At 46.9% G+C, this 26,436-nt stretch overlaps 1 protein-coding gene across 1 annotated transcript in view; it reads left to right on the top strand.

Moving 5' to 3' along the window:
- Positions 1–26,436, top strand: part of KMT2C (lysine methyltransferase 2C) — a gene marked incomplete at both ends in the record, with an annotated part of 180,998 nt that overhangs the window by 115,693 nt on the left and 38,869 nt on the right. Inside the window, 16 exons of the mRNA XM_084230748.1 lie at positions 26–127; positions 329–433; positions 4,893–5,074; positions 5,283–5,447; positions 6,274–6,383; positions 6,846–6,911; positions 7,789–8,001; positions 10,535–10,663; positions 13,059–13,178; positions 16,194–16,324; positions 20,015–20,195; positions 22,426–22,530; positions 23,874–24,002; positions 24,181–24,213; positions 24,315–24,440; positions 26,093–26,225. Coding sequence (XP_084086874.1) covers positions 26–127; positions 329–433; positions 4,893–5,074; positions 5,283–5,447; positions 6,274–6,383; positions 6,846–6,911; positions 7,789–8,001; positions 10,535–10,663; positions 13,059–13,178; positions 16,194–16,324; positions 20,015–20,195; positions 22,426–22,530; positions 23,874–24,002; positions 24,181–24,213; positions 24,315–24,440; positions 26,093–26,225 — 2,030 coding nt within the window. The remainder of the gene's footprint in view (positions 1–25; positions 128–328; positions 434–4,892; positions 5,075–5,282; positions 5,448–6,273; positions 6,384–6,845; positions 6,912–7,788; positions 8,002–10,534; positions 10,664–13,058; positions 13,179–16,193; positions 16,325–20,014; positions 20,196–22,425; positions 22,531–23,873; positions 24,003–24,180; positions 24,214–24,314; positions 24,441–26,092; positions 26,226–26,436) is intronic.

The following is a 26,436-nucleotide window of genomic DNA, read 5'->3' as shown; positions in this document are numbered from 1 at the left end:
TGTCTGTGTATTTTGGTTTTTATAGGTGTCTGCTGCCGACATTTCATCAAATAAGGACGAGGAAGAAAACTCCATGCACAACACAGTGGTGCTGTTCTCGAGCAGTGACAAGTTCACGTTGCATCAGGTTTGAACCGAAATACTCATTTTCCACTTTTGAACTTGTCTTTGCCCATTTCTGTTCTGTCCCATGTGCACCGAGGTCATCTAATGCTAGCATGAGTGCTAGACCGGCTTAGCAGGCTTCTTTTCAATTAGGAAGCCAGCGGGCAGGTGTATTCTTAGGTTGATCTCCAGTCAAAACAATGTTGGCATGTTCTGATTTCAGGACATGTGCGTGGTATGTGGCAGCTTTGGCCAGGGTGCAGAGGGGAGGCTGCTGGCCTGTTCTCAGTGCGGCCAGTGCTACCACCCGTACTGCGTCAGCATCAAGGTGAGTGCATGTCCTTGTCATTTCCCGCTGGCAGCCACTTTCGGGTCCCCAAGCCCTCTCGTGGTGTTTGGATCATTATATGTATGGGGCAGTGCTTTATTTTATTTTACTTTATTTTTTAAAATCCATTTATTTATGGGCCTCCCCAGTGGCGCAGCAGTTGAGCGCCACTCTGTGAAGCTGTCCACAGCCTCTGCAGCACCAGTTCGATTCCCCACCAGCCATGGAGAACCCCACATGGCGCAGCAGACCTCTCCTGCCTCGCCCGCTGCACCCCTCAGCAGTGTCTTTGGTCCGTCTGCCTATTTTGCTCCCCGCTCTGGCTCTGGTGAATTCTCTCACCCTCCCGCGCTTCTGACCTGTACCCCAGCTCTTGTATAAAATATATAAATCTTTAAAAAAATAATTCACTTATTTATGCATACAAGAGCTGGGGTACAGGCCAGAGATGCGGGGGGTGAGAGGATTCACCAGAGACAGAGTGGGGAACAAAACAGGCAGACTGACTGAAACACACTGCTGAGGGGAGCAGCGGGCGAGGCAGGAGAGGTCTGCTGTGCCATGTGGGTTGCTCCCTGGCTGCTCGGGGATGGAATGTGTGCTGCAGAGGCTGCAGATTGCTTCTTAGTGTGGTGCTTAACCCCTTGCACTGCCAGGCGGGCCCTGGGACAGTGCTTTAAATGTTGCTTTGAAAGTGATTCCTCAAGAAGCTGACTCCTATAAAACTGTGGCCTCAAATTCTAGAGATTATGTACATTTTAGATGTGTATTTATTTGCATGATTTTAATTGAGAACATTCTTGATGCTGTTATTTGTGAAGATACACATGTATTTGATTCCTCCCATCGACTGCGAGGGTCTCAGGATTCCCCCTTCCTGGAATCTCGTCATGTTTGTGCAGAATCGCATGGTTTGTCACCCATCGCTGGAGTTCTTGATTTCTCCCACTTTTTCTCTCTGCTTTAGCCTGTCTGGTTTCTATACATTTCCCCAAACTCTGCTACTGTGCAGTGTCCCATCTGTTTTTAAGCCTATCACATGAGTTTTTCAATCAGATAATTGTCTTTTTAATCTCATTTCTATTTTATAGTTTAGTTACCTTACAGGTTTTAATTTTTCCTTTCAATTACTTGTAATATTCGTGGTTGTCTGCTAAGTTCATCATCTCCAACGTTCTCGTGGTAGGTCTTCTCGTAATTTTTTATTGAACTGTGGGCATTGTGGAGTGTGATGGTCTGCTGTTGGGAGTCTGGACTTTGTTCCTTCAGAGAATGCTGCCTTTGGCTGTGGCAGGTGGTGTTGGGGATGTTTGAACCTCCTGAAATGTGTCATCTTTTCTGTGATGGACCTTGAGGGCCAGCCCTCCGTGACTTGGCTATTTGCAAAGTTCTTGGTCATAGAATCCTCAACACCTAAAAATTATTGAAGACCTCCTAGATTTTTTCTTTCTGAGATTAATCATTACTGAATATTGTAATTATTGGGAATATTTTAAAACACACACAGCTTGTATGTTGTCAGCATAATGTTGTGATGCATCACAAAGCCGCTCTACAACTTTTGCAGTGAGCAAAGTGAAAAAGACAAGTAACATCTTAGGATTATTATGAAAATAGCTTTGACCTGAGCCGCACCAGGAGCCCCCAGAGCACACTAGTGGTCTGCCTGCTGCTGCTCTGGCACTGGTCTAATGCCATCATGGCCTTTGTGGGGTCTGAGTCTGCTCCCCAGACCCTTCCATCCACTGTGTCTTTTTGCTCTGGTCAACAGCCAGATGTCTTCTGGCATCATGTGAACTCCGGTAGTTCTCAATGTAAAAACCCTTGTTGTGGGTCCTTGGTTGGCGTCCTAGAGGTGTCGCTTGGCCCTCAGCACAGACTTCGGGGCCCTGTATTGATTCCTGGAACTCTTCCTCACTGTCACGCCTTCCTTTCCAGTAGTCCTCACATTCCAGCTTTCCTGGCCTCCCTGAGCGCTGTCGTGTGTCCTGAAGTCAGCGAGGCCAGTGTGCTCTGGTGGAGGTCTGTCTCCCGGGCAGCTTTCTGGAAAATGTCAACAGGCAGAACATCACAGGACTCACTGTGCCTGCTTTGCTCTTGCAGAAACCACAGTCTGGCACTGACTGTTGTCCAAGATCTGAGCAAAACGCTCCATCCTTTCATGGTGCTTCATGATGGAAAGGGTCCATCCCAGTTATTCCATGTAGTGGAAAGAAATACCCACCGTGTAGAGAGAAACAGCTAATGTCATCCCAGGCTTGCCTTCCTCCTCAGCCAGAGGCGGGTGAATTCTGGCAGAACACATCTAGTATAATCGATGGACTCTGGGTCAAACCTAATTTGAAAAAGTTCTTTAAAATAGCCAGTTCAGTAGGAGAAAAAAGAGTTGATAGGAGAGCCCTGAAACCCATAGTTAGAGAGAATCTGATAGTCAAGAAATTGTTCAGAGGCTGATGTTCTGCAGATTGGTCGGGCAGCACGCCTGATGTCGGGGCCAGGGGAGTGAGGGCCTCGGCTGACTGGCGTGAGCCTGAGGCCTGTTCACGTGTGGTGACGAGGGCTGAACAGAGCAGCTGGAGAGTAGGCTGTCAAGGATCACGGGACAACTTGGTAAGAAGATGTGGTGTGGAAAACCTTTCTGCCGTGAGATGCCCTGGTGTGTCTGCTCCATTTGCCTGTCTTCTCAGCAGGGACTGGGCAGCCGCTGCCCAAGCAGAGAAGGCCTCTGCCTGTTTCTGTGAATAAGGTTGCATTGCACGTGCCTGGCGGGTTCCGCACGACTGTGGTCATTGTCCAGCTGTGTGCATTGCAGCGTCCAGAGGGCTTCCTGTTGGCTCCTTTGCAGAGTGGGTTTGCCGGCTGCTTCTCTCTGCTCTCCCTCTGAGGCCTCTCCTCCCATCGGGCAGATGAACGTCATCACTTGACAGTCTAAGCCTGATTTAAAAAGCCAACGGGCTGATCTGCCTCACAGAGCGCACGCTTGACAGTCAGAAGTGTTAGCGGCCCGTGATCACAGCAGGCTCCCTCTTCTCTGCTCCCTCATCTCCCACTGGCCCCCACACCGGATCCTCCCAGCCTCCCCGCAAGAAGCGGCAAGCTCTACTGGGCGCGAGACTGCTTTCTCTGTGGTAGGTTTTGTTGGCTTTCTGCTGATGAAACATCCCGGCGCCTTGTCTGAGCAGCCTGCCGTGGCGTCTGTGCTGCATTGATTGGCGTGAACAGTGCTGGCTGTGACTCCGGGAATGTTCCTGGGCCATTGGAGTAGTGCTCTGTGAGTTTTTAACAGCGAGAAGAAAGCAATGGTTTATGATCTTTTTTGAGTTTTGTTTGTTGTTAACCTGCTATAGAAGTAGGATCGTATCAGATGCTTTGGGCAAGGACCTGTTTTGGGGGGGAGCTTCCCAGCCCCTCTCTGCTCCTCTCCCCTGTTCTGATGTGTGCCACTAGCTTCTAAGTCTCCCGCTCAGCCCTCAACCTTCAACCTCTGGACTGGTGTCTGATGTCGGGTTCACTGTTCTTTGGACCCCACATCTCTCTTCTCCGTGGCGTTTGCCCTCACGTTGTTCCCCACCTTCTGAGGAACTTCCCAGAAGGGGTTTTTAAGCTGAATTTTGAGTCCTAGTACGTTTAAAAGGCATTCTAGCAAAACTTCCATACTTAACTGTTTGTGCAGGTGAAAAATTGTGGCCTGCAGAATAATTTTCGGTAGATTGGAAACTGTTGCTTGATACAGCATCCAGAGTTGGATACTTTGATGCCTCTTTGGTAGCTGTTACTGTAACTCTTACTTTTCTCTCAAGTAGGGTTTTAGGCATTTTTCTCCACGATCTGTTTCTGGGTCACCTGCCTTCTCAGCACACGGTCACCGTGTTTGTGGCCCTGTCTCTCTAGCTCCAGGCTTTTGAGAGCCTTCATCTGATTCCAAATTCTTAATATTAAATAGTACGAAAGCTTTGAGGTGTTTTTCAGAAGAACAGAGAGTCTCAACTTTTTCTGCTGATGCAGACTTGAAGCAGAGGAATGGGTGTGAACTTCAGAATCCCTTGCTTCAGAGCCTAAAATCCTCCAAGGTCCTAAGAGGTCCTTGCGAACTCAGGTTTTACCTTGTTTTTAAGCAATTTTATATTGATTTAACACATAGTCCTATGCAGTGCACACACATTTCAGAAGCATGAATGTGTGAAACATCATAGGTGAAAGCGCTGTCAGGGCATGCCCAGAGTCACATGCACAACAGAATGGACTTGATTCCTTTAAAATACGCCACCACACCTGCAGGGTGGTGGCTGCGTGGACAGGCCCTACTGTCTGGAGTGCTCTTTTCGGGGGTGGGTCCCTACCAGCGTGAGAACCCACCCCGCGTGGCCGGCCCTTTGCCTGCTTCTTGTGCAAATGCAGCTCCAGACGCAGCCCGCATGAGCAGTGAGGGTCATGTGAGTCACAGGGTTCTCTCTTCCAGATCACGAAGGTGGTCCTGAGCAAGGGCTGGCGCTGTCTCGAGTGCACGGTGTGTGAGGCCTGCGGGAAGGCCACTGACCCGGGGCGGCTGCTGCTGTGCGACGACTGCGACATCAGCTACCACACCTACTGCCTGGACCCCCCGCTGCAGACCGTTCCCAAAGGAGGCTGGAAGTGCAAATGGTGCTCGAGGACTTCCATCCCCCCTTAGCCTCCCTAGTTCCCAGAGTTCTCACATGAGTTTTTCAAAAATTAGCCACATCGACTTACTTGCATAACGTGTTGACTGTGGTAGATGCCCCTGGCAGGAGACTAGGATGCGCCTGTTGGGCTCATGTAGTTTCTGCAGCAGCAGCCAAGTCACGAGACTGAGCCGGGTTGTTGCTTTCAGGTGCGTCTGGTGCCGACACTGCGGGGCCACTTCGGCGGGCCTGAGGTGTGAGTGGCAGAACAACTACACGCAGTGCGGGCCCTGCGCCAGCCTGGCTGTCTGCCCCATCTGCTGCCGCAGCTACCGGGAGGAGGACCTCATCCTGCAGTGCAGGCAGTGCGACCGGTATGTCCGTGTGTCTGTTCCATGCCCCCCTCCCCACCCCCCCGCTCTGCAGGTGGCAAAAGGGGGCCTTCTTCCCTCCGGTGCTGGAGAAAGCGCACTTCTGCTTTCTAGGTTCCTGGTGAGTCAGAGACGCACACACTTTCCTGTCTTGTCTCAATTCCAGACTTAGGATTTTTAACTGGGGATTTTGGCATCACACCCTCTGCCTGCATGGCCCGTCTTTCTCTGGGGTGTTTTCTGTGGAGCATCTTTCTCTGGGGTGTTTCTGACTTGGTTCTGCGGAGGGTCCTCCATGGTCTTTCCTCGGAGGTCCAGATCCTAGCTGTCCAGAGTGGGCGCTGCGCGCCCGCCCCAGGCACATGCACATGTGACGTCCGAGACGTGACGTCGGTGGTAGCGCAGGTTCTCAGGACTCTGCTTCTGTCCCTGTCCGAAGACAGGGTCGCCCTGTGATTTCCCCAGACCGTTGGGCGTCACTCTGGTGAGCGGAGGTTGCTCCATTAGATGTGCTTCTACGTGTGCCCCTGACTCTTCCCACTCCCCCTCTCCCCGCTACTCCCTCACGCCCTGCCCATGTCCCGGGGTCTCTGGGATGCTGGCTCTGCGGATGCACGACACCCACAGCCTCATGCCTTATGCCCCATGTCCCTCCAGGGCTTGTCATTCCTCAGCCTGGAAAGGGCCGTGGGTCAGCAGTAGTGGCTGAAATGGAACTGGGGCGCTCGAGGTGGGGGCCAGTGTCAGATGACGGGGCTCCACACTGCTCCAGAAGGAAACTGTTCTTGAAACACCTCCTCGTTTTAATGTGCTTTTGTGGTCTTTCTAGGTGGATGCATGCGGTTTGTCAGAACTTCAGCTCTGAAGAGGAGGTGGAGGCCGCGGTAGACGTGGGGTTCGACTGCAGCGTGTGCCGGCCCTTCATGCCCCCATCCAGCGGTGAGGGTGCAGGGAGGCTCAGCCGCCAGCCACGCCCCCCCCCCCCACCCTTCCTTTTTCCTGAAACTCTTACTTAGGCAGAGTCTTTAATGAAAAGAAGTTATTTTTTGTTATAAATTAACTCTTATTACCCCATTAACATATTGTAACAGTTCACTTATATAAAGGGAGGAGTGAGTTCAGCATGCATTTTAGATAGGAAATATAATTTTGTTTCCACAACTCATAGTCCTGTTAGTTACCGACAGTGTGGAAATCCGCTGTGGGTCCTGTATGCTAGTGGGCATGTGATTCCTTTACTACTACTCCTTATTTCAGAGCCACCCTGTAGCTCTGTTGATTGTTAAAACATTTATTTGAGTAACACAGGTACAGAAATAAGAAATGTTTCTCACATGTGAGTCATTAAATGAACTGTACCTTTTCTGAAAAACATGGGCGAATTTTTGTTTTCCATTTCAGTGCCTTCCTCGGACTGCTGCGAATCTTCACTTGTAGCACAGATTGTTACGAAAGTCAAAGAGCTAGGTAAACACTTCACTTGACTGTCTTCACAAAAAAGCCTACAGATGCTTATTGTTTGACATAACTGACGCGCCACACGTCACCTGAAATCTGCTTTGGTGTGGGGTGTTGGGTGTAAATGCCCCCATGGAAGTGGTCATTCCCGGAGTTGATGGTAAAATGTTCTGTGCAGCATTAGTGGCACAAGTTTTCCTTAAGTCTCAACAAACTGGCAGTGAAAATAACGGCTCTTAAAATACCCATTAACCGCACATATTTGCTTTGGTTTCATTGACATATCACTGGGCTTGGTTTTCATTTGCAGAAAGTAACTGGGCAGATTCCTTTAGAATTAACTCAACCTCTTACTGTTTTCTGGAATAGAGCAGCCTAGAATGCTGAATAACATGATAGCCCTACTAAATACTGTTCTTTCTTACTTCCTGATCTCACTCACCTTGTGCAGGTAATTTGCCATCACTCCCCTGACAGTGTTGGGCTTCCAGGTGGGCCTCTTGGGCATTCGTGGGTCTCCCATGTGGCTGCACCTCAGCCTGCAGGCTGATAGGACGCTCCAGCAGAGACTCACAGTTGATTGACTAAAGCATTGCCTTTAGCTCAGCACTTTCTTTCTAAACCCTTACATGGATACCTGAAAATAGAAATGCCAGGAATTTCCATTTATTAAAAACATGCAACCTTCCGCCTATAGTGCAAGGAAGTGTGGCTGCTTGGTCTGTCTGAGCTAGTGCTGACTGGTAGGTCATGACTCCTGCGCTGTGCGGACAGGTGCGTCAGAGAAGCCACACTCCCTTGAAGTGTGTTTGAAATGCTGATCCACTTACCAGTCAAAACCGAGGTGAGACTTGTCATTTGCATGATTGGGCTGCTGTGATTTTAGATCCACCCAAGACCTACACCCAGGACGGCGTGTGTTTGACTGAATCGGGGATGACTCAGTTGCAGAGCCTCACGGTCACAGTTCCAAGAAGAAAACGGTCAAAACCAAAGTTGAAATTGAAGATCATAAATCAGAACAGCGTGGCTGTCCTTCAGACCCCTCCGGACATCCAGTCAGAGTACTCCAGGGACGGCGACATGGACGACAGTCGAGGTGACCCGCGGCCTTCCTGGGCATGTGTTGGCAGGAGTTAAAGCTTGTAGAGCAGGCCGCCTCCTCTCACTTAGCTCCCTTGAGGTGGCCTGCCCCACTGAGTGAGCGGTGCCTGGGCCTGCACCTCTCCAGGCTTCTCTGCGTCCTTCTGGACAAAGTGGATGGCGGAAATCCCAAGGATCCCAGGGGCACTTGGTGCCTGGGCTTCGGGGAACCGGACAACAGAGCAACCCTGCTTTGCTCGAAACTGGCTAAAGTAGACATTGATCTTCAAGTGGAAGTTAGTAGTCAGATATTCATCATAAACCAGCTGTTTACAAACATTTTCTTGATCAGAATAACGGGATTTTTTTTTTAGCTGAGTTCTGCAGTGTTCAGTGATGATGTGGTAACTTCCAGGTCATTCTTTTCTCCCTTCACATGTTCAATCGCATGCGGTCCTGCTCAGCCTCGAGTGTATTCTTTTTCTTCTCAGAAGATTTTAGCTTTCTTGAAGGTCTCTTGTGTGGTCTGGTGGGCTCTTCTTATGTGCTCAGGTCTCTGTTGCTGACATTCCATTAGGTCATCCTTGATGTCGGCCTGATTAAGTGAGGGACCAATACTGGCCAGAGGCGTAACTGCTGGCATCCCTGGAGCTGAGTGGGGAAGCCCCTGAGCGGGCGGCAGTGTCAGCACTGAGTGTGCCTATGTGCTTGGCCCCGTCAGCAGTCGCCGCACCCCTGTCCCACTGAAAGTTGTTCCAGAGCCCCGAGTCTTACCATTCGGAACAATGGCTCCCACATTTGGGGCTGGGCAGGAGGTCTTGGGGAGTCTGATTTTGGTACCTAATACCAACAGGATTCTCTGTTTCAGCTTCCTCCCACCCATTTCCAGTGCTGCCTGGTTCTGCCAGTTCCTCAGCCTTTTAAGAATTGTGTTATAAATGGGGATTTTTTGTTGTTGTTGTTCTTTTCACTCCGAACTGAGAATTTGCATCTCCTAAGTTAGTTATCATTCATCTTTCTGCTTTCTCCTTCCAAAATCCCGTTTTTATAGGTTTATCTTTTGAAAGTTGGTCACATCACTGTTTTTCTTAGGGTTTCGTGAGAGTGAAATTAGATGCATGAATTTAATCTACCATCTTAACCTCATTAATTTTCAGGTGGGTTTCTTTTAAGACAAACACTTGGTCTCTTTGGTGCTTGTTTGGTTTTGTTAAATAAATACATCTTTTTCCTGGCTTAGTCTTCACTAAATGGAGCTCTTGTTATCAGATTGGTAGGGAATTGTGCTCAGCCAGCCATCTGATGTCACAAAGAACGATCACTGCTGTGGCAGCACAGGTATGTGTTTGGTGTAACACTTAGAACAGTTGAGAGGAGAACAGTTTAATCTTAAATTACTTGCTAGCTTTGTCTCTGATAGCACAGTGTAAAACACTGCAGCTTGGGAAGGTTTGTTTCAACCACAGTGTTAACATACGTTCTCCTCTGAGCTTGAGCGTCTGTATTCACAATGTGCTTTCATGACTGCCTTCTCTCAGTGACATATTTCTTGAACATCTGGCCATGACCATCCTGAGGGTGTGACTGGTGATGAGAGTCTTGATGCCTGTTCCCAGGGAGAGCAGGCTGAGCAGGAGCCTGCCCTTGAGAGAGCAGGGCAGGAAGCTGCAGTGCCGCAAGGGAGTTTGCAGCTGTGGCGAGGCCTGTCTAAATGCCAGGGCTTCTGAGAAAGCCGTGCTCAGACCTGAGTAGCTGGAAGGCAGAGGTTGGCGAAGTATTAGAAGAAAGGACTTGATGCTTTCAAGAAACTAGAGAGCGCCCATGTGGTAGAGGGAAATGAAGCCCAAGAGCCTACAACAGACCCTTGGGATTTGGTCTTACAATTTGGTCTTTATTTTGTGGCCACTGGAAGACATTAAAGGGTTTTTGATAGAAAATTGATCAAGAACTGATTGAGAAGATGGTAAGCTCGGAGGTAGGGGATGGAGGGGGAGGAAAAGAGTATTGCAGTCAGTCAAAGTGGGACTGACAAGGTAGTGAAGAAAAACATGCTTTCGAGAGATTCTGAGGAGCCTTGATAGTGGGAGAAAAGAGATCAGGAATTGTTAAGGCTGCCCCCCAGGATTCCAGCTTCTTGTTCCAGGGTGACACCTAGGAAGGAAAAAGATTTATCTTAAACCAGTGGTTGAGTGTTGGACGTAGTTTTCAGTAACAGGGTGATACCCAACTGCAGCTTTAGTTGGGGCACAGAGGAGAGTTGTGGCTGGACAGTAGCCTTGGGGTCTTGGGCGTGGAGACGTAATTAACAGCAAGAAAATACTTTGTTAAATACAAGCTGTTGAACAGTCCGTCATACCCACCTCTGGTTCTCCTCTCGTTCGCAAGGGCATCAAGTAGCTTGAGTTCCGTGACCATCTCTTCCCTGTCTCTTCCTCTGCATTCCCTGTTGCCCGGGAGACACAAGCAGGAAGGCTTGGTGCCACTGTGAGGGGATGATTTGGCATCTTATAGGTTTTTCCAATTTCATCTGTGTGTTTGCTTTTTTCTAGAAGGCGAGCTTATGGATTGTGATGGAAAGTCAGAATCTAGTCCTGAACGGGAAGCCGTGGATGATGAAGCTAAAGGAGTGGAAGCAACAGAGGGTGTCAAGAAGAGAAAGAGGAAACCATACAGACCAGGCACGTGTCTGAGCTGGCATTGCGGATGGTTGCCTTGGGTTTGATTTAGGAGAAGTGCAGTGTCGAGGGGTCAGTTAGAACTGATCAGGGTGAAGTACAGGGTGAAACTTGGTGTGTATAGATTCAAGAACTGAACTATTCAAATACGCTTTTTAGGTGATGAATCCCTTTTGTTTGGTATGTGGATACTCCACAATAAATTATTTAATGCCTTATCACAAGCCATTTTAATAATGGTTTACTAAATTGGCTTTTATTTACCCTTGAGTTTTGGAAGTCATTTCTGTTTCACATGATGTGTGCCTTTGCTATTCTTTTTAACTTTTAGCTTTCACTTTCTCATCCTTTGATGTTTTATTAAACCTCCCTCTGCTAATGCAGGAGCACGCACGTGCAGCGCGGAGGGGCAGGAAGGCTCCGTGCCTCCAAGACATGCAGGCCCAGCAGCTCTGCGGCCGGTTTTTGCTCCCTCCGCCTCAGGGTGGGGAGTGAAACTGTCTTGTGCCGCGGACCAGCACAGCAGTAGACGATGAGGCCATCTCAGGGTTGAGAGACTGCGCAGGGTGGTCAGGGATTCGGCTAAAGAAATGACAAACAGACACACTTCAAGAGAGAGTGTAAATCTGAGTGCGCCTTTATTAAGCTAGTGGTCAGTATATATATGTTTTTTCTAAAGGCATAGGAACAGTGAACATCAAATAGATCAGTTTGCTCATAAGCTTAGCTTAATTGACAGGGCAGTGATTTATGTCCGAAGTTACATCTGGACCTAGCCTCATTCCTAATTGGACAGGCTATAAATTCTTTCTACTGTTCTATATAATTATTTTCTAGTTGCACTATCACTATTACCTACTCATTTTTACTCATAATTAATTGTCATGGGTGAATTTATTTTATAATGCAGTTAATAGCATATGTACTAAAGTCAAGCACATAATAGAAAGATTATTCAACTAACAATTCTATTATTACACAGTGTTTAGTAATGTTTCATTTGCATTAGCCTAATTATTAAACTATGTATGTTTTTTAATTAGCAATCAATGACCAGAAAAAGGAAAGATTTTAGAGAGACAGTTGTAGCAGAATAAAGTTTGTGGGCCTTGAGAAAGCGAGATAAGGTTCCAGGTGGTCAGCATTTCTTTTAACCATCTTTGTGGCGGCTTCTGGTGGTCGTTATCTCTTGGCAGGCATTCGGCTTCTCTGCATCTTAGGGAGTTTGCTGTTCTCCCCCTGCGCGCATGGTTCCTTACCCACGCCGGACCTCAGGGACCATGGCAACAGCCATTAGCCCTGAAGGTCACTGCAGGGGGGGGGGTGCAGCAGTCTTGCTTGTTAGACTTTATTTGTAATAAATAAATAAAGCCTTATTGGAAAAAAAATTACTGAAATGAATATAGTGCAGACCTTGGAGCTTTTTTTAAGGCAGTTTATTAATACTTTCCTAGTCAAGAATATGTCCAGTTGCATCTGTACAGTCTGCTCATATTTCACTGATAGGGCCAAGCGTTCTGTGCATTCTGGTGTGTGAGGACAAACCCCAGAAGGGCGCCTTCACAGAGGGCCCTTCTACGGTCAGGACCTAGACTGACTTCCGCCAAGGCATCGTGGAGCAGGGCGCATGCCTCTCTTCACTAGGAGGGGAGGGCACACTCACCCCGTGAGACACTGCAGCTTTCTTCTGGGGATTCCTGTTTCCTGGTTGCGATTCCCTTCTCAGCCTCACCCAGAGGTCGCCCTCTGCTTGGGCACAGAGGCTGCTGTTGAATTGCTGTGTCAGGACAGAGCGGTTGGTGACTGACAGGCATGTCGCCAAGCACTTGCCACCTGTGGACTTAGTTTTGAGAACACGTTTGAGGGGCTATGCATCACCCGGCTTTACCGGTGGGGCAAGTGAAGCATTGAGAAGTTTTAAATAGCTTGCCCAGAGTCAGGTAGGAACTAGCACTGCACAGTCTGGCTCCAGATTCCCTGCTCGCTCTTAAGAGCAGAGCAGTCGATGTCTTGGGTCTACGGTCTTAACTGGGGAGAACTGCGTCCAGCATCCCCGAGGTCATGCTGCCTTTGCTTGGCTCATCTAATTTACTTGGCCTCCTCCCAGCCGCTGTCCAGATAAGGTGAATGTTGATGTGAGCTGCTGGTATTCATTAAGGAAATCAGTGTCCCCCCCGTTCAGCACCTGCTCTGCTGTTGTTCGGGAGAGGACGTGCGTGTGGTGTTTCTCATTCGATGGATTTCAGTCCTGTCTGGTCAGTGATAGAGGAAAGACAGTTTTGACGGATTTGCTTATTCCAAACTTTTGCACTTTGCATGAAACTGTGACGATTGGTTTTTAACGAGCCCATGTCCCACTGTGTTGTTGATGAAGGTAACTCTCTTCTCTTCTGGACAGGTATCGGTGGATTTATGGTTCGGCAAAGAAGTCGAACCGGGCAAGGGAAAACCAAGAGATCTGTGATGAGGAAAGATTCCTCAGGCTCCATGTCTGAGCAGCTGCCCGGCAGAGACGATGGTATGGCACTGGCTCGGGGACCTCCCCGCCCTTGGCTTGCCCCTGCAGGAGAGAACGGTCCGCTCCGCCACTGCCGCCACCGCTTACTGTGCTCACTCCTGGGAGGCTTGAGCGCCGAGAGCTTGTACCTGTGATGCAGAACTTGGGTTGGATGATGAAAGGACGTAAATCCAGCAGACTCTTAACAAGTTTTTCTTCCCATGTTAAATACAAAGTTTAGGGACTAAATCACTTAGTTAGATAAGGTATTTTGGAAGCCTTTACTTAAGCTTTTTGTTTGAAAAAGACAGGGTACCCAGACAATTTTTAACAGAAACAAAATGATGTTTTAGAAATAACATCTTCCAATTAATATTCTCTTGTCCTGCCGTTGGAAAAGAAAGCCAAGGCCTTGCCTTGCCCCAGGCTCTGCTCAGCAAGTGCTGCTCCTTTTCCAATCTGCAGGTTGTTCTAATGAAGATCTTGTAACTGGTGTGTGCTGTGTGCTCACAATTTGAATGTATTATATGGAATGGAAAGAAAAGTGAGGTGTTTTCAGTACGTGCTCTGAACACACCTCTTCCGTCACTGTGGGGTGGCGTTTGACCTGTGAAGTCATAAGAGTGGGAGCAGCATATTGCTTGTAAAGACGTTTCCAGTGTGACTTAGTATGACCATTCCCTGAGATTCCTTTTCACACTTTACCTCTCTGTCTTTATTTTGGCTTCTACATCATTTCAATTCTTTTTTTTTTTTTTTTCTAGTTGACTATTTTGTTCTTTCATCTGTCTCGCCCAGAGTCACCCATTGAGTTTTTAAATTCCATGTGCAGCCTTTTCGATATTTCAGGACTTTGTAATTTCTCTTTACAGAGTGGTCCTCTAGTTTCAGTTGTCTCTTTCTTCTTCACGTACCAGATTAGAAGATAAAGTAGCTAAGAGCTTTTCACAGCTGACTGTACTCTGCATCTCTTGGCTTGTGTTTGTGTGAGATACATACAAACATATATGTTAAAATTTTTTTTTAAAGATTTATTTATTTATTTATTTGTACAAGCACTGGGTACAGTCAGAAATGCGGGAGGGTGAGAGAATTCACCGAGCCAGAGCGGGGAACAGAACAGACAGACCATCGAAATACACTGCTGAGGGGAGCAGCGGGCGTGGCAGGAGAAGTCCACACGTGGACCCTCGCCGGCAGCTGGGGATCGAACCGGCACTGCTGCAGGCAGCTTCGCAGCCCAGCGCTCAACCGTTGTGCCGGCGGGGGGGGGGGGGGGGGGGAGGGCTGTTAAAATTTTGTTAATGTGAGCTCTTACTCGTTAGAACAATCTCTGAATGTTTTGAGGACTGAATGGAAGGTGGGTTGTTGTTTCAGAGCGTGCACTTGTTACTGCCAGGAATAACAGCTGCCGTGATTTGCACTTGATTCTTAGCTTGGGGTTTTTGATTCACCTATGCTATTTACATATAAATTCAGGTTCCTTAAACATTTTTGGCCTGTACTGAGTTTGAATTCTCAGGAAAAATTTTAATTTTTTAAATATTTTGCCTTTCTACCTGTCACCGAATTCCGTGACAAGATAACGATGCCTTTTGCTAGTGATGGAACGGAGTGGGAGGTGGGGGTCAGTGACGCAGGGTAGAACGGTGTCCCCCAGGGTATATTCCTTGTCAAGCCAGCCCTGAGCACCGAGCCCACCTGTGTGAGGAGCACCTGTGGTGGAGCAATCCACCTGGGGAGGGACCGTGATGCCTGCCTTCTGCTCCCCTCTTGGAAGGCTCTGAAAACTCGAACTCAGAGTCACTGGATTCAAGCAAAATTTTGATACCTGTCTGTCTTTGTTTCCTGCTTGCTTGCTTTTGGCCTTTGAGGACTATTTTCCGGCTAGATTACTGGTCCCCTTACAGATAATATGTTAGAAACATTTACCTATCATTTCTAGTCATTTTCCCAGGTCACTTCACCTGTGCAGCCCAGGGCTGTGTGGGCAACTGCAGGAGGGGTGTGTCCTCTGTCCCCTATGCAGGAGAGCAGCATCCTTGCCCTCCTGCCCCCTTTCTGTGGTGTATTTGCTTCTTTGCTAATTTCTTTGTCTGGAATTTTGTTTTCTTTTCACTGATTTTGAGATTGAGCATTGATAGCACATGTGTGAGGATATTCACGTAGACCTGTGTTATTACAGTATGTGTTACGCAAATACTGAGTTTGCAGTACATCCTCAAATGGGAAGTTGGTGGATTGTAAGATATACCTTCTAAAAAGGAGTTTTCTTGGATATTCCCAGTTAACGCCTAGAAGGTCGTACCCACTAAATTTCCCTGCCTGGCCTGGACAGGCAGCCTCCCAGATACTCGCGAGTGCTGGGTCTTTTCATTTTTTTAATCTGTAATAAAGTATTGAAGTTTAAGGGGGAAAAAAAAAAAAAACACATTCTGCTTTGTAAGGAAATAGTTATCGGTGGGCAGTAGGCAGGTGTGCCAGTGCTGTTGACATGGACATGAATGAGCTTCCTATAAAAATTCACACTCACTAATGAACTGGCTTTGGGACATCTCTGGGAAAAGTTTTGCTTGTCTTTGTGCTGCTCAGCTTACCATCAGCCCCGTTGATGTCAGTGACATCTCAGTGGAGCTGGCAGGAGAGAAGAGAAGGCTTGTTTGCTTTTATGGAACTGGTGTGTGTGTTGTTGTTAAATATAAAATTACTCCGGGGTGGGCCTCCCCTGGTGGCACAGGCAGTTGAGCACCGCGCGTGAAGCTGTCCGCAGCCTCTGCAGCGCCGGTTCAATCCCGGCCGGCCGGCGAGGATCCCACGTGTCGCAGCAGACCTCTCCTGTCTCTCCCGCTGCTCCCCTCAGCAGTGTGTTTCGTCAGTCTGCCTGTTCTGTTCCCCACTCTGTCTCTGGTGAACCCACACATCTGGCCTGTACCCCAGTTCTTATATGTATGAATGAATGAATAAATAACTCACTCTGGGGTGGGTTTGTCTGAGCTTTTTCAGGGCCACAAATTCATAGCTGTGAGTTTTTTGCAGGCTGGAGTGAGCAGCTACCAGATGCTCTAGTTGACGAACCTGTTTCTATTACTGATAACACTGAAAAAATCAAGAAGAGATACCGTAAGAGGAAAAATAAGCTTGAGGAAACTTTCCCTGCCTATTTACAGGTAATATTTTCTTTATAGTATATTACTTTGGTCATGAAAGACATGTAATGTATTGAATTTTGAAAAGTAGGTTTGTTTTATTTTTATTGATATTTGTTTTTAATTAGCTGTCATAAATGTCACTTTTACCTTTCAGGGCTCTTAAAATTAGGGCATCATTTTTGTGCTTTTGATTCTTATCCCCATGTTCTTATCTCAATTTTCACTTCTTAATATCTCATCAGACCTACAAGCACACTGGGCTGGGAAAGCTTTTCCACCCCAGGCTCCCCGCGCTCTCTGCGCTTCCGGGCATGCCTGAGCCACTGCTGGTGGCTCGGCCCTTTGGCTCACTGAGCGGAGAGCAGCTTCAGCCCCTGGCTTGGCTCTCCCGATACCCTCTGCTTTCAGGGACGCAGTGAACCAAAGATATGAGCACAATTGGTTTTGTTTTCTAAGAGTTACACCATAAAAATATGAGATTACATTTGATAGACACAGACGACATGAAAATTAAAATCTTCCTAGTTCACTGTAAACATCAGGCCACAGGAATGTTCAGAGGCATGGGATGGTGTGGGAAGAGCTCTGTGTCAGAAACCGAACTCAGGTCAGCTGCCCCAGACTGTGACCTTGAAGCTCCTCCTTCCTGGGCCTCTGTTACTGCGTGTGCGGAAAACAAGTTGGTACAGACGGTCATTGATCATCCACCCCAGTCTCGCTGTGATGGCTGGTCTGGTTTGACTCTCCCACAGAAGTGCCTCGTCATGGCTTCTGTGGCCTTGGTGGGTTCTTTCAGCCTTATATTTCCCCTGAGCTGCTACTCATTAAGTTGGTTTTAAGATGATTTCAATTAACACAAACTTCCCTCAATATTCTTTTTTTTACTAATTGGGAATATAGAAGCCACACATTCAGGTACTGTCTGCGAGCACAGTGGGCCCACTGTTGGGACACAGCCAGCACCCCCAGGCTAGTGGAGGTCGTGGCCATCAGTCCCCTCTGCTGCCGCTCACCTGTGTGTCATTTTTTAATATCACCCTGACTCGGTTTTCTCATCATAAAATTGTGACCATACCTACTGTACATTTCAGAAATGTGTTCTGAAAGGTGAAGTGAGAATTGTGCGTTTGTACAGTACACTTTTGCGCCTTACATGTTGCTGTTAATGTTGTAATTTCTCCCTTCAAAAGGCCCTTTTTTTCTAGCCTATGACAGTAATTTTATTGGTCAGGAAATAGACCATTTATTATTTGTATTTTCTTTAATTGCATCTTGTTTGTTGCCGCCTACTCTACTTTCTGCTTTCTCCTTAACGGTCCTTCCTGGGAGGATCGAGACGACACTCACAACTCACCCTCCTCCCCCTGCTCCTCCTGGCGACCCTCCTGAGCAGGTGGTCTGTGTCTGGGAAGCTGAGTGCAGCTGTTTCTGAAGGTGTGAAAACTGACCATTTTACGCTTTGGCTAGATACCCCTTAGAAATGGTGGGCCTGGCTTCCTGACCACGCTGAGGCCGGAGTCTGGGGCGTGGGCCCCTGGGCTGTGGCCAAGGTGCCGGGCGTCCCTTGCTCCTGGGAAAAGTTTTGCTTGTCTTCGTGCTGCTCAGCTTACCGTAGGCCCCATGCTCCTCGGCAGCACTGTTTCTCGGACATCTTACCATGTCAGTTTGATTTTCCCACATTGGTTGGGGAAGTGGTGACAGCTCACAAGCAATTCAGTGACAGGTTTTAAGCTTTTTTCCTTCATTGATCACAACAGTAACCAGATCAACTATAAATCAATGTATCATCTTCCCAACAGTAGAAACGCTTGTGCCTCTTCTAATAGTGTGGCCCTGAGTTCTACCGTCTCCACTTGCTTCTTGGAGTCACTGACCACATGAGCCTCCTAGAAAGGAGTGGCGATGCTCCTTTATGTCAGGACCAGGGGTGGGCCGGCTCAAGATAGTAAGAGTAATACAGTTTTCACTGTATTATAGCACTAAAAATCACCTGAACCCATTTAAAGAAAAATTCTCGCTCACGGTGGTCTTAGATTTCTTGAATTCATGATGAAAGCAGCGAGCGAGCGATCTCAGCTCTTTCACCCATCTCCTGATGACAAAGTCATTGCTGGTGTGAGAAACGGGCCATGCCCACACCATGCTGCAGCCTGTGGCACTCAGGTCATCCCAGGCGTCCACGAAAAAGGCAGAAAATTTCCATTCAAACACAGCTTCATCTCTGCCCTCCTCTTCACAACCCTGCTCTCAGTTCCTTTTCAGAGTTAGCATTGCTGGCAGTTTGGTGTATATCATTTCAGGACTTTCAAAAAATTCCATTTCTGCACACACCACAGTCTTGGTTTGTTTTTCATGTTCTGCACATATCCAACTTGCTTTCTTTGTATTCTGCATTTTAGAATAAAAAAAAAAAAACTGCGGTGTATTTTATTGTGTGGGCGTCTGTGATTTTTCCAGTCACTTGCCTTGGATTAGACATGAGGCTGTGTATACTTTTCATTGTTAGAAACATGCTGCTTGCACCTTCTTGTGTGTTTCTTTGGCAAGAATGTCGTAAATGCTGACAGTTACTGCTGAATCATCCCCTACGAAGAATCCCTTTTCCAGACAATACCTTGTAGAAGTAGACTAAGTGGAGTTGCCTGAGTCAAGGGAAGTGAAAGAGGACCCAGGTGCTGTCTCTTCTCCTCGTCATTGGTCCTCAGAAAGTCTCAGGCAGACTCAAGCTGTAAGGACCCCGTAAAGTGCTGATCTCTACAGCAGAGAGAATATATTGAAGTGAAGAACTCTCAGTACAAGTAAATGAGCAAAAAGCCAAGAGCCTTTAATAGCAGTAAATTTTTGCACATGTAATACAGTGAAAATGACTGATAAAACCCTCTTTCGGATTTATAGCATGTTAAACCTCTAATATGGTTAAATGAATTGATATGAGATCAGTAAATCTACCGAAGATATGTAAATATTAAAGCTGTAGATCAGACACTGGGATACCCCCCAAGTCATCTGACATTATTAATATTCATGAAGCTTTAGTTTTTGTTACAAGATGAATCAATGTGCCAATAGTATTATAAAGGTATCAATTTTTAATTTAATCGTGGTATAAATCTGGAGTTCTTTATTATTTTGCTGTCACTAGAAACAAAATTGTGTGGGTTTTTTTATTTGCATAATTTCATTTGTGTCTAGTAAAACTTAAATTGGGCCTCCCCTGGTGGCGCAGCAGTTGAGCACTGGTTTGTGAAGCTGCCCGCAGCCTCTGCAGCGCCAGTTCGATCCCTGGCCGCCAGGCGAGGGTCCCACATGGCGCACAGACCTCTCCTGCCGCCCGCTGCTCCCCTCAGCAGTGTACCTCGGTCCTTCTGCCTGTTCTGCTCTCCCCTCTGGCTCTGGTGAATTCTCTCACCCTCCCGCGCTTCTGACTGTACCCAGTGCTTCTATAAATAAATAAATCTTAAAAAAAAAAATAAGGTAGGGCAAAAAAATAAATAAAACTTAAATTATCTCATTCTTAAAAAAGGGGACTTTATATAAAGGAATTGACAAGATATTTCCATATTGTTTGTCTATTTCTAAAACTCAGTTTCAGTACTGTGCATGCCAAGCTTTTTTGTTACTCCTGCCTTATCAAAAATGATGACAGAAGTGTCTGTTGTCATTTTAGAATTTTATATCTAAATCATTTTAAAATGTGCTTATCCCTAGGAAGCTTTCTTTGGAAAAGACCTTCTTGACACAAGTAGACAGAACAAGCTAAGTTTAGATAATCTGTCAGAAGATGCATCTCAGCTTTCATATAAAACAAACATGAACGCAAACTTCTTGGGCCCTCCCTTAGACCCACTGCTCAGCTCGTCCTCCACCCCGGCGAAGCCTGGAGCGCAAGGTACGTGGGCTCCCATCCCGCCATGTGATGTTCATCCTCCTTGTTACTGACCTTGACATGCTTTCGTTTGACGTCATGCATCTTTAACATCAGCTTCATTGAAGCATGGCAGTCAGTAAATACAAGCATTTTAATTGTGCAGATCTGTAAGATTTGGCGAATTCATTCATCTGTCACTAGCCCCAAATCAGAAGTTGCAAAGGAAAATGTTTGGTTTGTACTGCCTGAGACGGACCAGTGTGAAGGGCTGTGGTTGGTGAATTAGGAGTATATAGCCTTCAGGGTGAGCTAGATCTTGGTTAATTATATAGGGATTCAAAAGCGGTATTGAAGAGTGTCAGCATCGGCGCTTGGCTGGGTGGCTGCTAATGAGGGGCTGTGGCGCCATGAGGACTGCTGAGAGGCATCTCCTCCTTGGCTTGTCACCGCGACCTGCAGTGTCTCCAGAGAGGATGACACACCCCTGGCAGCAGAACCACCCCGCTGAGAACCGGTGCCTATAGGTCATGCCTGTGGGGACTGGTTGGAAAGGGGGAAGAGGAGCTGAGGACATTTTTGTGTTTGTGAAGAAATTCCAGCGTCGGCTGGCCACAGTCAGCTCAGTGATGTAGCACTTGGGATCCAGGCTTTTCCAGGCTTTTTCTGCATTAAGTTAGTGTTTTTTTGACAAATTTCTCTTAATTTTATGAACTCAATTTGGAAATAGCCAGCCTTATCTCAAAGGAGGCCTTACAATATCTGAAATTGTTACAGCTCTGTTCACATAGCATGATCCTGAGTTGAAACTCGGGCTTTTTTTTTTTTTTTTCTTTTTTCTTTAACTTCTGGAATAATTGGGGCAGCCTTGCCCCTGCTGTATGTGAGCAGCCAGGGAGTCAGGCCCCAGAACCTCAGCGGCGCTCTCTGTTCTGGCTCAGGGTCACCGTGCTGTCCCTTGAGCTTGCTGTGGTGGGTGCTTTCCTCCCCTCAGCCACGTGAGCGTGGCGTGGGTGGTTGTGGGGGGGCAGGACGTGGCACCGAAGACCCCAGGCCTCCAGGGGTGTCTCTGTTTGAAGGGTGTCATCTTACAGAGGTCCTGACCACCATGTGAAGACTTATAGGAGTTATATGCACTTGCATTTTTTATAATGGGGGACGTATAAGTGATGACTTTCTGTTGTTTGTTTTAACATTCCTGTCAATACATGCCATTACAGCAATTTTAATGATTGTTTAATAAGATATAAAATCCCTTACTTGAGGTTAGGGGCCAAGTTTTCCAACATGGTCTTTCAAAAAGGTTATCTAAATTTGTGCGGTAGAATTGCATTTGTTCAAACCAGTCACAGTAGGTGACCCCGCAGAGGACCATTCAGAATATTTTTCTTCCAGGTGAACTGTTACCTAGAGAATATATTACTGAAATCACTTTTCCAAAAGGTTTATTAATATTTGGATATAAAAATTCACATTAGCTTCCGTTTTGAAAAAAGTGTGTTTGATGAAGCGAGGTGCTTTGTGTCTCACCAAGACTGCTGACCTGGAGTCTCAAGTCTTCATTTTAATTGTATGCCCCCCACCCCCAAGAGCACTTGAAGTGGATTAAAAAATCAGTTGTTCCCTTGTTACTTTAATACAATTAGTAAACAAGTGTAAATATTTTCCTACTTGATTGGGCCAGAGTCCTCCTTGACTTTTCATTTTCTCACATTCCACACTGAACATACTCACAGATGGGTCTCTGTTCCCACGCCGCCTTCCATTCCAGGCAGCAACACTGCTGCTCGCCACACCCCAGGCCTGCCCCCTGATATCCAGGCTTCCCATCCCAGGCCTCCCCCGCCCAGCTGCCTCGGGGGGCGCCTGAAGTGCTTTCACAAGGAGCAGCCTCACAGTGGGGCTGCCTCCCACATTTCATTTCCTCGATGCCACTTGTGATGATTTTATTGGCTTTGTCTCTTGTCCCATTCTAGTCCACTGTTGTTGCCTAGGTGTTTATTTCAAATTTTATTTTATTGTTCATGTGCATTAGCAAAAACAGTGTAGTCGTTTTAACATGGAAATACTGGCGTGCCTTTTCTATGAAATATTCTTTCCTATAGAAGTAAAAGTCTTAACTTAGGATTCTAGCACTTACCCCAGCTGCTGCTGTGTTCCAGATACTTAGTAACCAGTTGAGTGAGGGCAGGGCATTTGAGAATTTAATGTCTAGGAAAATTTGAAATTTAAAATATGTACTTTTTATATGTAGGTACTGCTGATGACCCTTTAGTTGATATATCTGAAGTCTTAAACACAGATGATGACATTCTTGGAATAATCTCAGATGACCTTGCAAAGTCAGTTGATCATTCAGGTACTTATGGATGCTGTTGCCCATGAATGTTCTGTGGTGGGGCGGGGTGGGTGTGTGAATGTGGAGCAAGCTTTAGTCCTTTCTCCAAAGTGAAAGTATTTTCTGGTGTGGTCCAAGAGCTCGCTTTATTCGCTCTCTGCGGGTTTCCTGCTGCTGGAGGGGGATAGCCAGGGTGACAGTTTCTGTGTCTTCCCACCTGGCTCGGAAACAGGCCCACTGCCTGGACGGCGCGCAGCATCTTGCTGCTGCTTTGGCTGCATGGTCCTCTCTCCCCACGCCCATGGTAACAATTCTATCTGGTTTGGGTCCTGTAGGTCTTGATTTATGCACTTTCCAGGTTGAGAGCTCACCTCTTCCATTTGGTAAGACACTGAGCGGTGGATGACGGCTGAGTAGACGTAGTCTCTAGTGGTTTCAGCCAAGACAGCCCGTAGGTGCATGCTGCTCATCATAGTGCTAACTGTCACTAATCCACATGTGGCTTTCTTATCCTGCTGGCAGCTAGAGGTGGTACTGGGCTGGGCCACAGCCTCAGTAGTTGTTTATTTTCCCCAGTGGTGGTTACATTCTTGTTAGTGTGTAACATTACAATATTACCCAAATGTAATAGAGGCCGTTTCAAGTACACGATTAAATAAGAGCAGATCAAAATTGTACTTCTTTAATCGTAGTGATATTAAGGAAGCATGAAAAAAGACAATATATGACAGATCACTTTTAAACCCATGCTTAAAAACCAACTCCTGCAGACCAAGCGTGCTGTGTGGTAAATTTGATCTACATCTTGTTTTGTGACTATAGAGTAGGCAGAGATGTGATCTGTGCTTGTAATATTCATAGAAGGACAATGTTTATGAAACTTAATTGGGGATTTTAGAACTTTCCATTAATTAGTGGGAATGTATCCATTCTGTTTCACATACTGCATTTAACCATGGAACTATAGGTTGATATTGCTATTTCCCAAGTTAAAGCAATTATATAACAGGTTGAAATCTTCTCATTGATGTCTGTCTTGATGTAGTGTGCTTTTTTACTTTTAATTGGTGTGGAAATTAGCAGTTAAGAACCAGAAGTGTTCTTCGGTTCCTGAGGAGTCCATTTACTGTCACCTAAATATAACAGCCAGCACCCATGTTGGCACCTACACTGGGCCCAGTTTTTACTGATTCTCTGTCCACGCGGATAGCAGGATCCTGACTGACTGGGGCTCCCAGAGTACTTTGCTGTGTGCTGGCCACCGCTGTACATGTTGTATTCATGCCCGGAGATCGTGTGGCCGTCTCGTGGGAGTTTTGGGGCTCACTTTTAACCTCTTGACCTCGCTTCTTTAGCTGGACTAGACATCGGGCCCGTCGCCGATGACCCCTCTGCTCTGCCTCAGCCGAGCATCGGTCCGAGCTCACGACCGCTGAGTGAAGAGCAGCTCGATGGGATCCTCAGTCCTGAACTAGACAAAATGGTCACAGATGGTAAAATATTTGCCCTACATCTAGGCTTTCTAAAAGACACACGTAAATATGATTTTTGAGGGTTTCTGCATGCTTATTTAGAATTTAACTTTTCTGATAATTTCTGTCAAATAAGTGCTGTTTTGTACCAGGAGGTTGAAGTTGTATTTAATCTTTGCATTTCTTTCTTTTACCGTAGGAGCGATTCTTGGAAAGTTATATAAAATTCCAGGTATTTATTTGTGTTCTGATATTTCAGTTTATGAAAACGGCATGCCCCATGCGATGGCTGAGGTAGTATCTGACCTTTACCCTTACAATGTCCCCTTGCAGAGCTTGGCGGGAAGGACGTGGAAGACTTGTTTACGGCTGTGCTCAGTCCTGCCGCCGCCCAGCCAAGCCCCTTGCCGCAGCCCCCTCCTCCCCCTGCACCACAGCTGCTGACCTTGCACAACCCGGGTAGGTCTTCGGGCAGCTCCGCGAGCATGTTTATGTTGGGGGAGTGTCGGCAGGGGGAGGCGGGGTAGGACAACGACACTGTTTGATTCAGTGTATAGGCATGAAGCAGGGACAGTAAGACGTGGGGAACTGACCCTGTGTGGAGGTTCCCTGAACGCACACCGCTTTACCCTCGGAGTAGAGTTGGTGTCCTGGGAGGCTGGGCATGGGTCCTGACCCCATGGGCCTACCACTGCTGGTGAGGAGCAGGGCGAGTCCTCACCTGGAAGTAGGCGAGACCCTGGGACAGGCCTGTAGGCGACATGTTTCCTCCTCCCCGAGGACAGCCAGCCTGCCCACCTAGCACCCCAGCCACGAGAGCACCGGCTTCAGGGGAAGGTGGGAACCCTGTCATATGGCCAGACTGCGTGCTTGGCTCTTGCTCTCCTTAGAGCATCGTGGAGTCGCTGTCTTGAGTCAGCAGCGAGACCAGGCACTGACCACCTTGGGCATGGCTCTATTGGCATGGGTTTTTGAAGACACCTGAACACAGTGTACATTTCTGCTGAAAAACTGCTTGAATGAGGACAGATGGCTTATTACCAGAGCTTAGATGAGTAGACAGTGACATCAGGGGTCGGAGTTTTATGCTTGAGAATTATGGGGAAGCACGGGTCGGTTTTATTCTGGAAAGAAGATGATAACGGTTATTGGCGCTTGTGAATGAGCTGGAGTGCATCTGGGGCCAAAGTTGCAAGTAGATAGATAAAATAGAATGTATTTTTAACAGTAATCATCTAATAGGTGATGGTGGATGAACTACTGCTTGTTATTCCAGACTCTTCTAGGGAAGGCGCCAATTTAAGAGTTACCCATCGTTTTTTTTTTTTGTTTTTTTTTTTTGTTTTTTTTTTGGTCTTAGCAAATACAAGAGTCAAATATAAGGAATTTTGTAAATTTTGAATGAAGGCATGAAAGAGTATTTGATAAAACTTGCTGATTTGGCTCATAGAGCTGATGGGCACTGCCACCCAGGTGCTGTGCTGGCAGCTGACCAAGGTTGCTCAGCCACATGGCCAGCATCGTCATTTACAAAAACTGTCACAGATTCCACTTGTAATGAGTAAGATTCAACCCCAGGGCTGTCAGACTCCAAGACACAAACATTTCCAGTATACATCTACCACGATGAAGTAAACAGAATTACAGGAGCCTTATTTCAGAATATTAAAACCAAGGGTCTCCCCGGTGGTGCAGCGGGTTGAGCAAAGCGCTGTGAAGCTGTCCACAGCCCCTGCAGCACCGGTTCAATTCCCGGCTGGCCAGGGAGGTTCCCACATGGCGCAGCAGACCTCTCCTGCCTCGTCTGCTACTCCCCTCAGCAGTGTACTTCAGTCCTTCTGCCTGTTCTGCTCCCTGCTCTGATTCTGGTGAATCCTCTCACCCTCCTGTGCCTCTGGCCTGTACCCCAGTGCTTGTATAAATAAATAAATCTTTTTTTAAAAAAAGAAAGAATATAAAAACCAAGTCACTCTTTAAGCAGTATTTTACAGCATAATATTGAATAAAGTCCCTACTCTCAGGTAGCATCTAAATTTTCGTTTAGATGTTTTTCAGTTGCTTTTTTATTTATGAATAGATGCAAACTGGATTTTCTTCTTTTTTATTTTAAGATGTCTTTTCACGGATGCCACTCATGAATGGCCTTATTGGACCCAGTCCTCACCTCCCACATAACTCTCTGCCCCCCGGAAATGGTTTGGGGACTTTCTCAACTGTAGCACAACCCCCTTACACGGACACCAGGTACTTTGGGACCTTGACTTTCCATGGCCACGTAGAACATAGTAACTTCATTCTAAAGATGTTATTTGGTCTGTTTAAATGACTGCATGTGATACTAGTGTGTGATATGTTGACTATGATCTTTGCTAAAAGTCATCAGACATTGAGCTGATGAGCGGCTTTGATGATCGTGTACTTGACCATGGCCTTAGAAAGTTAACTTCTTGTGTGT

Source organism: Talpa europaea, assembly GCF_964194135.1.
Source record: "Talpa europaea genome assembly, chromosome: 3".
In the NCBI taxonomy this organism is placed as follows: Eukaryota; Metazoa; Chordata; class Mammalia; order Eulipotyphla; family Talpidae; genus Talpa; species Talpa europaea.
This window is presented reverse-complemented; position numbering and strand designations above follow the sequence as displayed.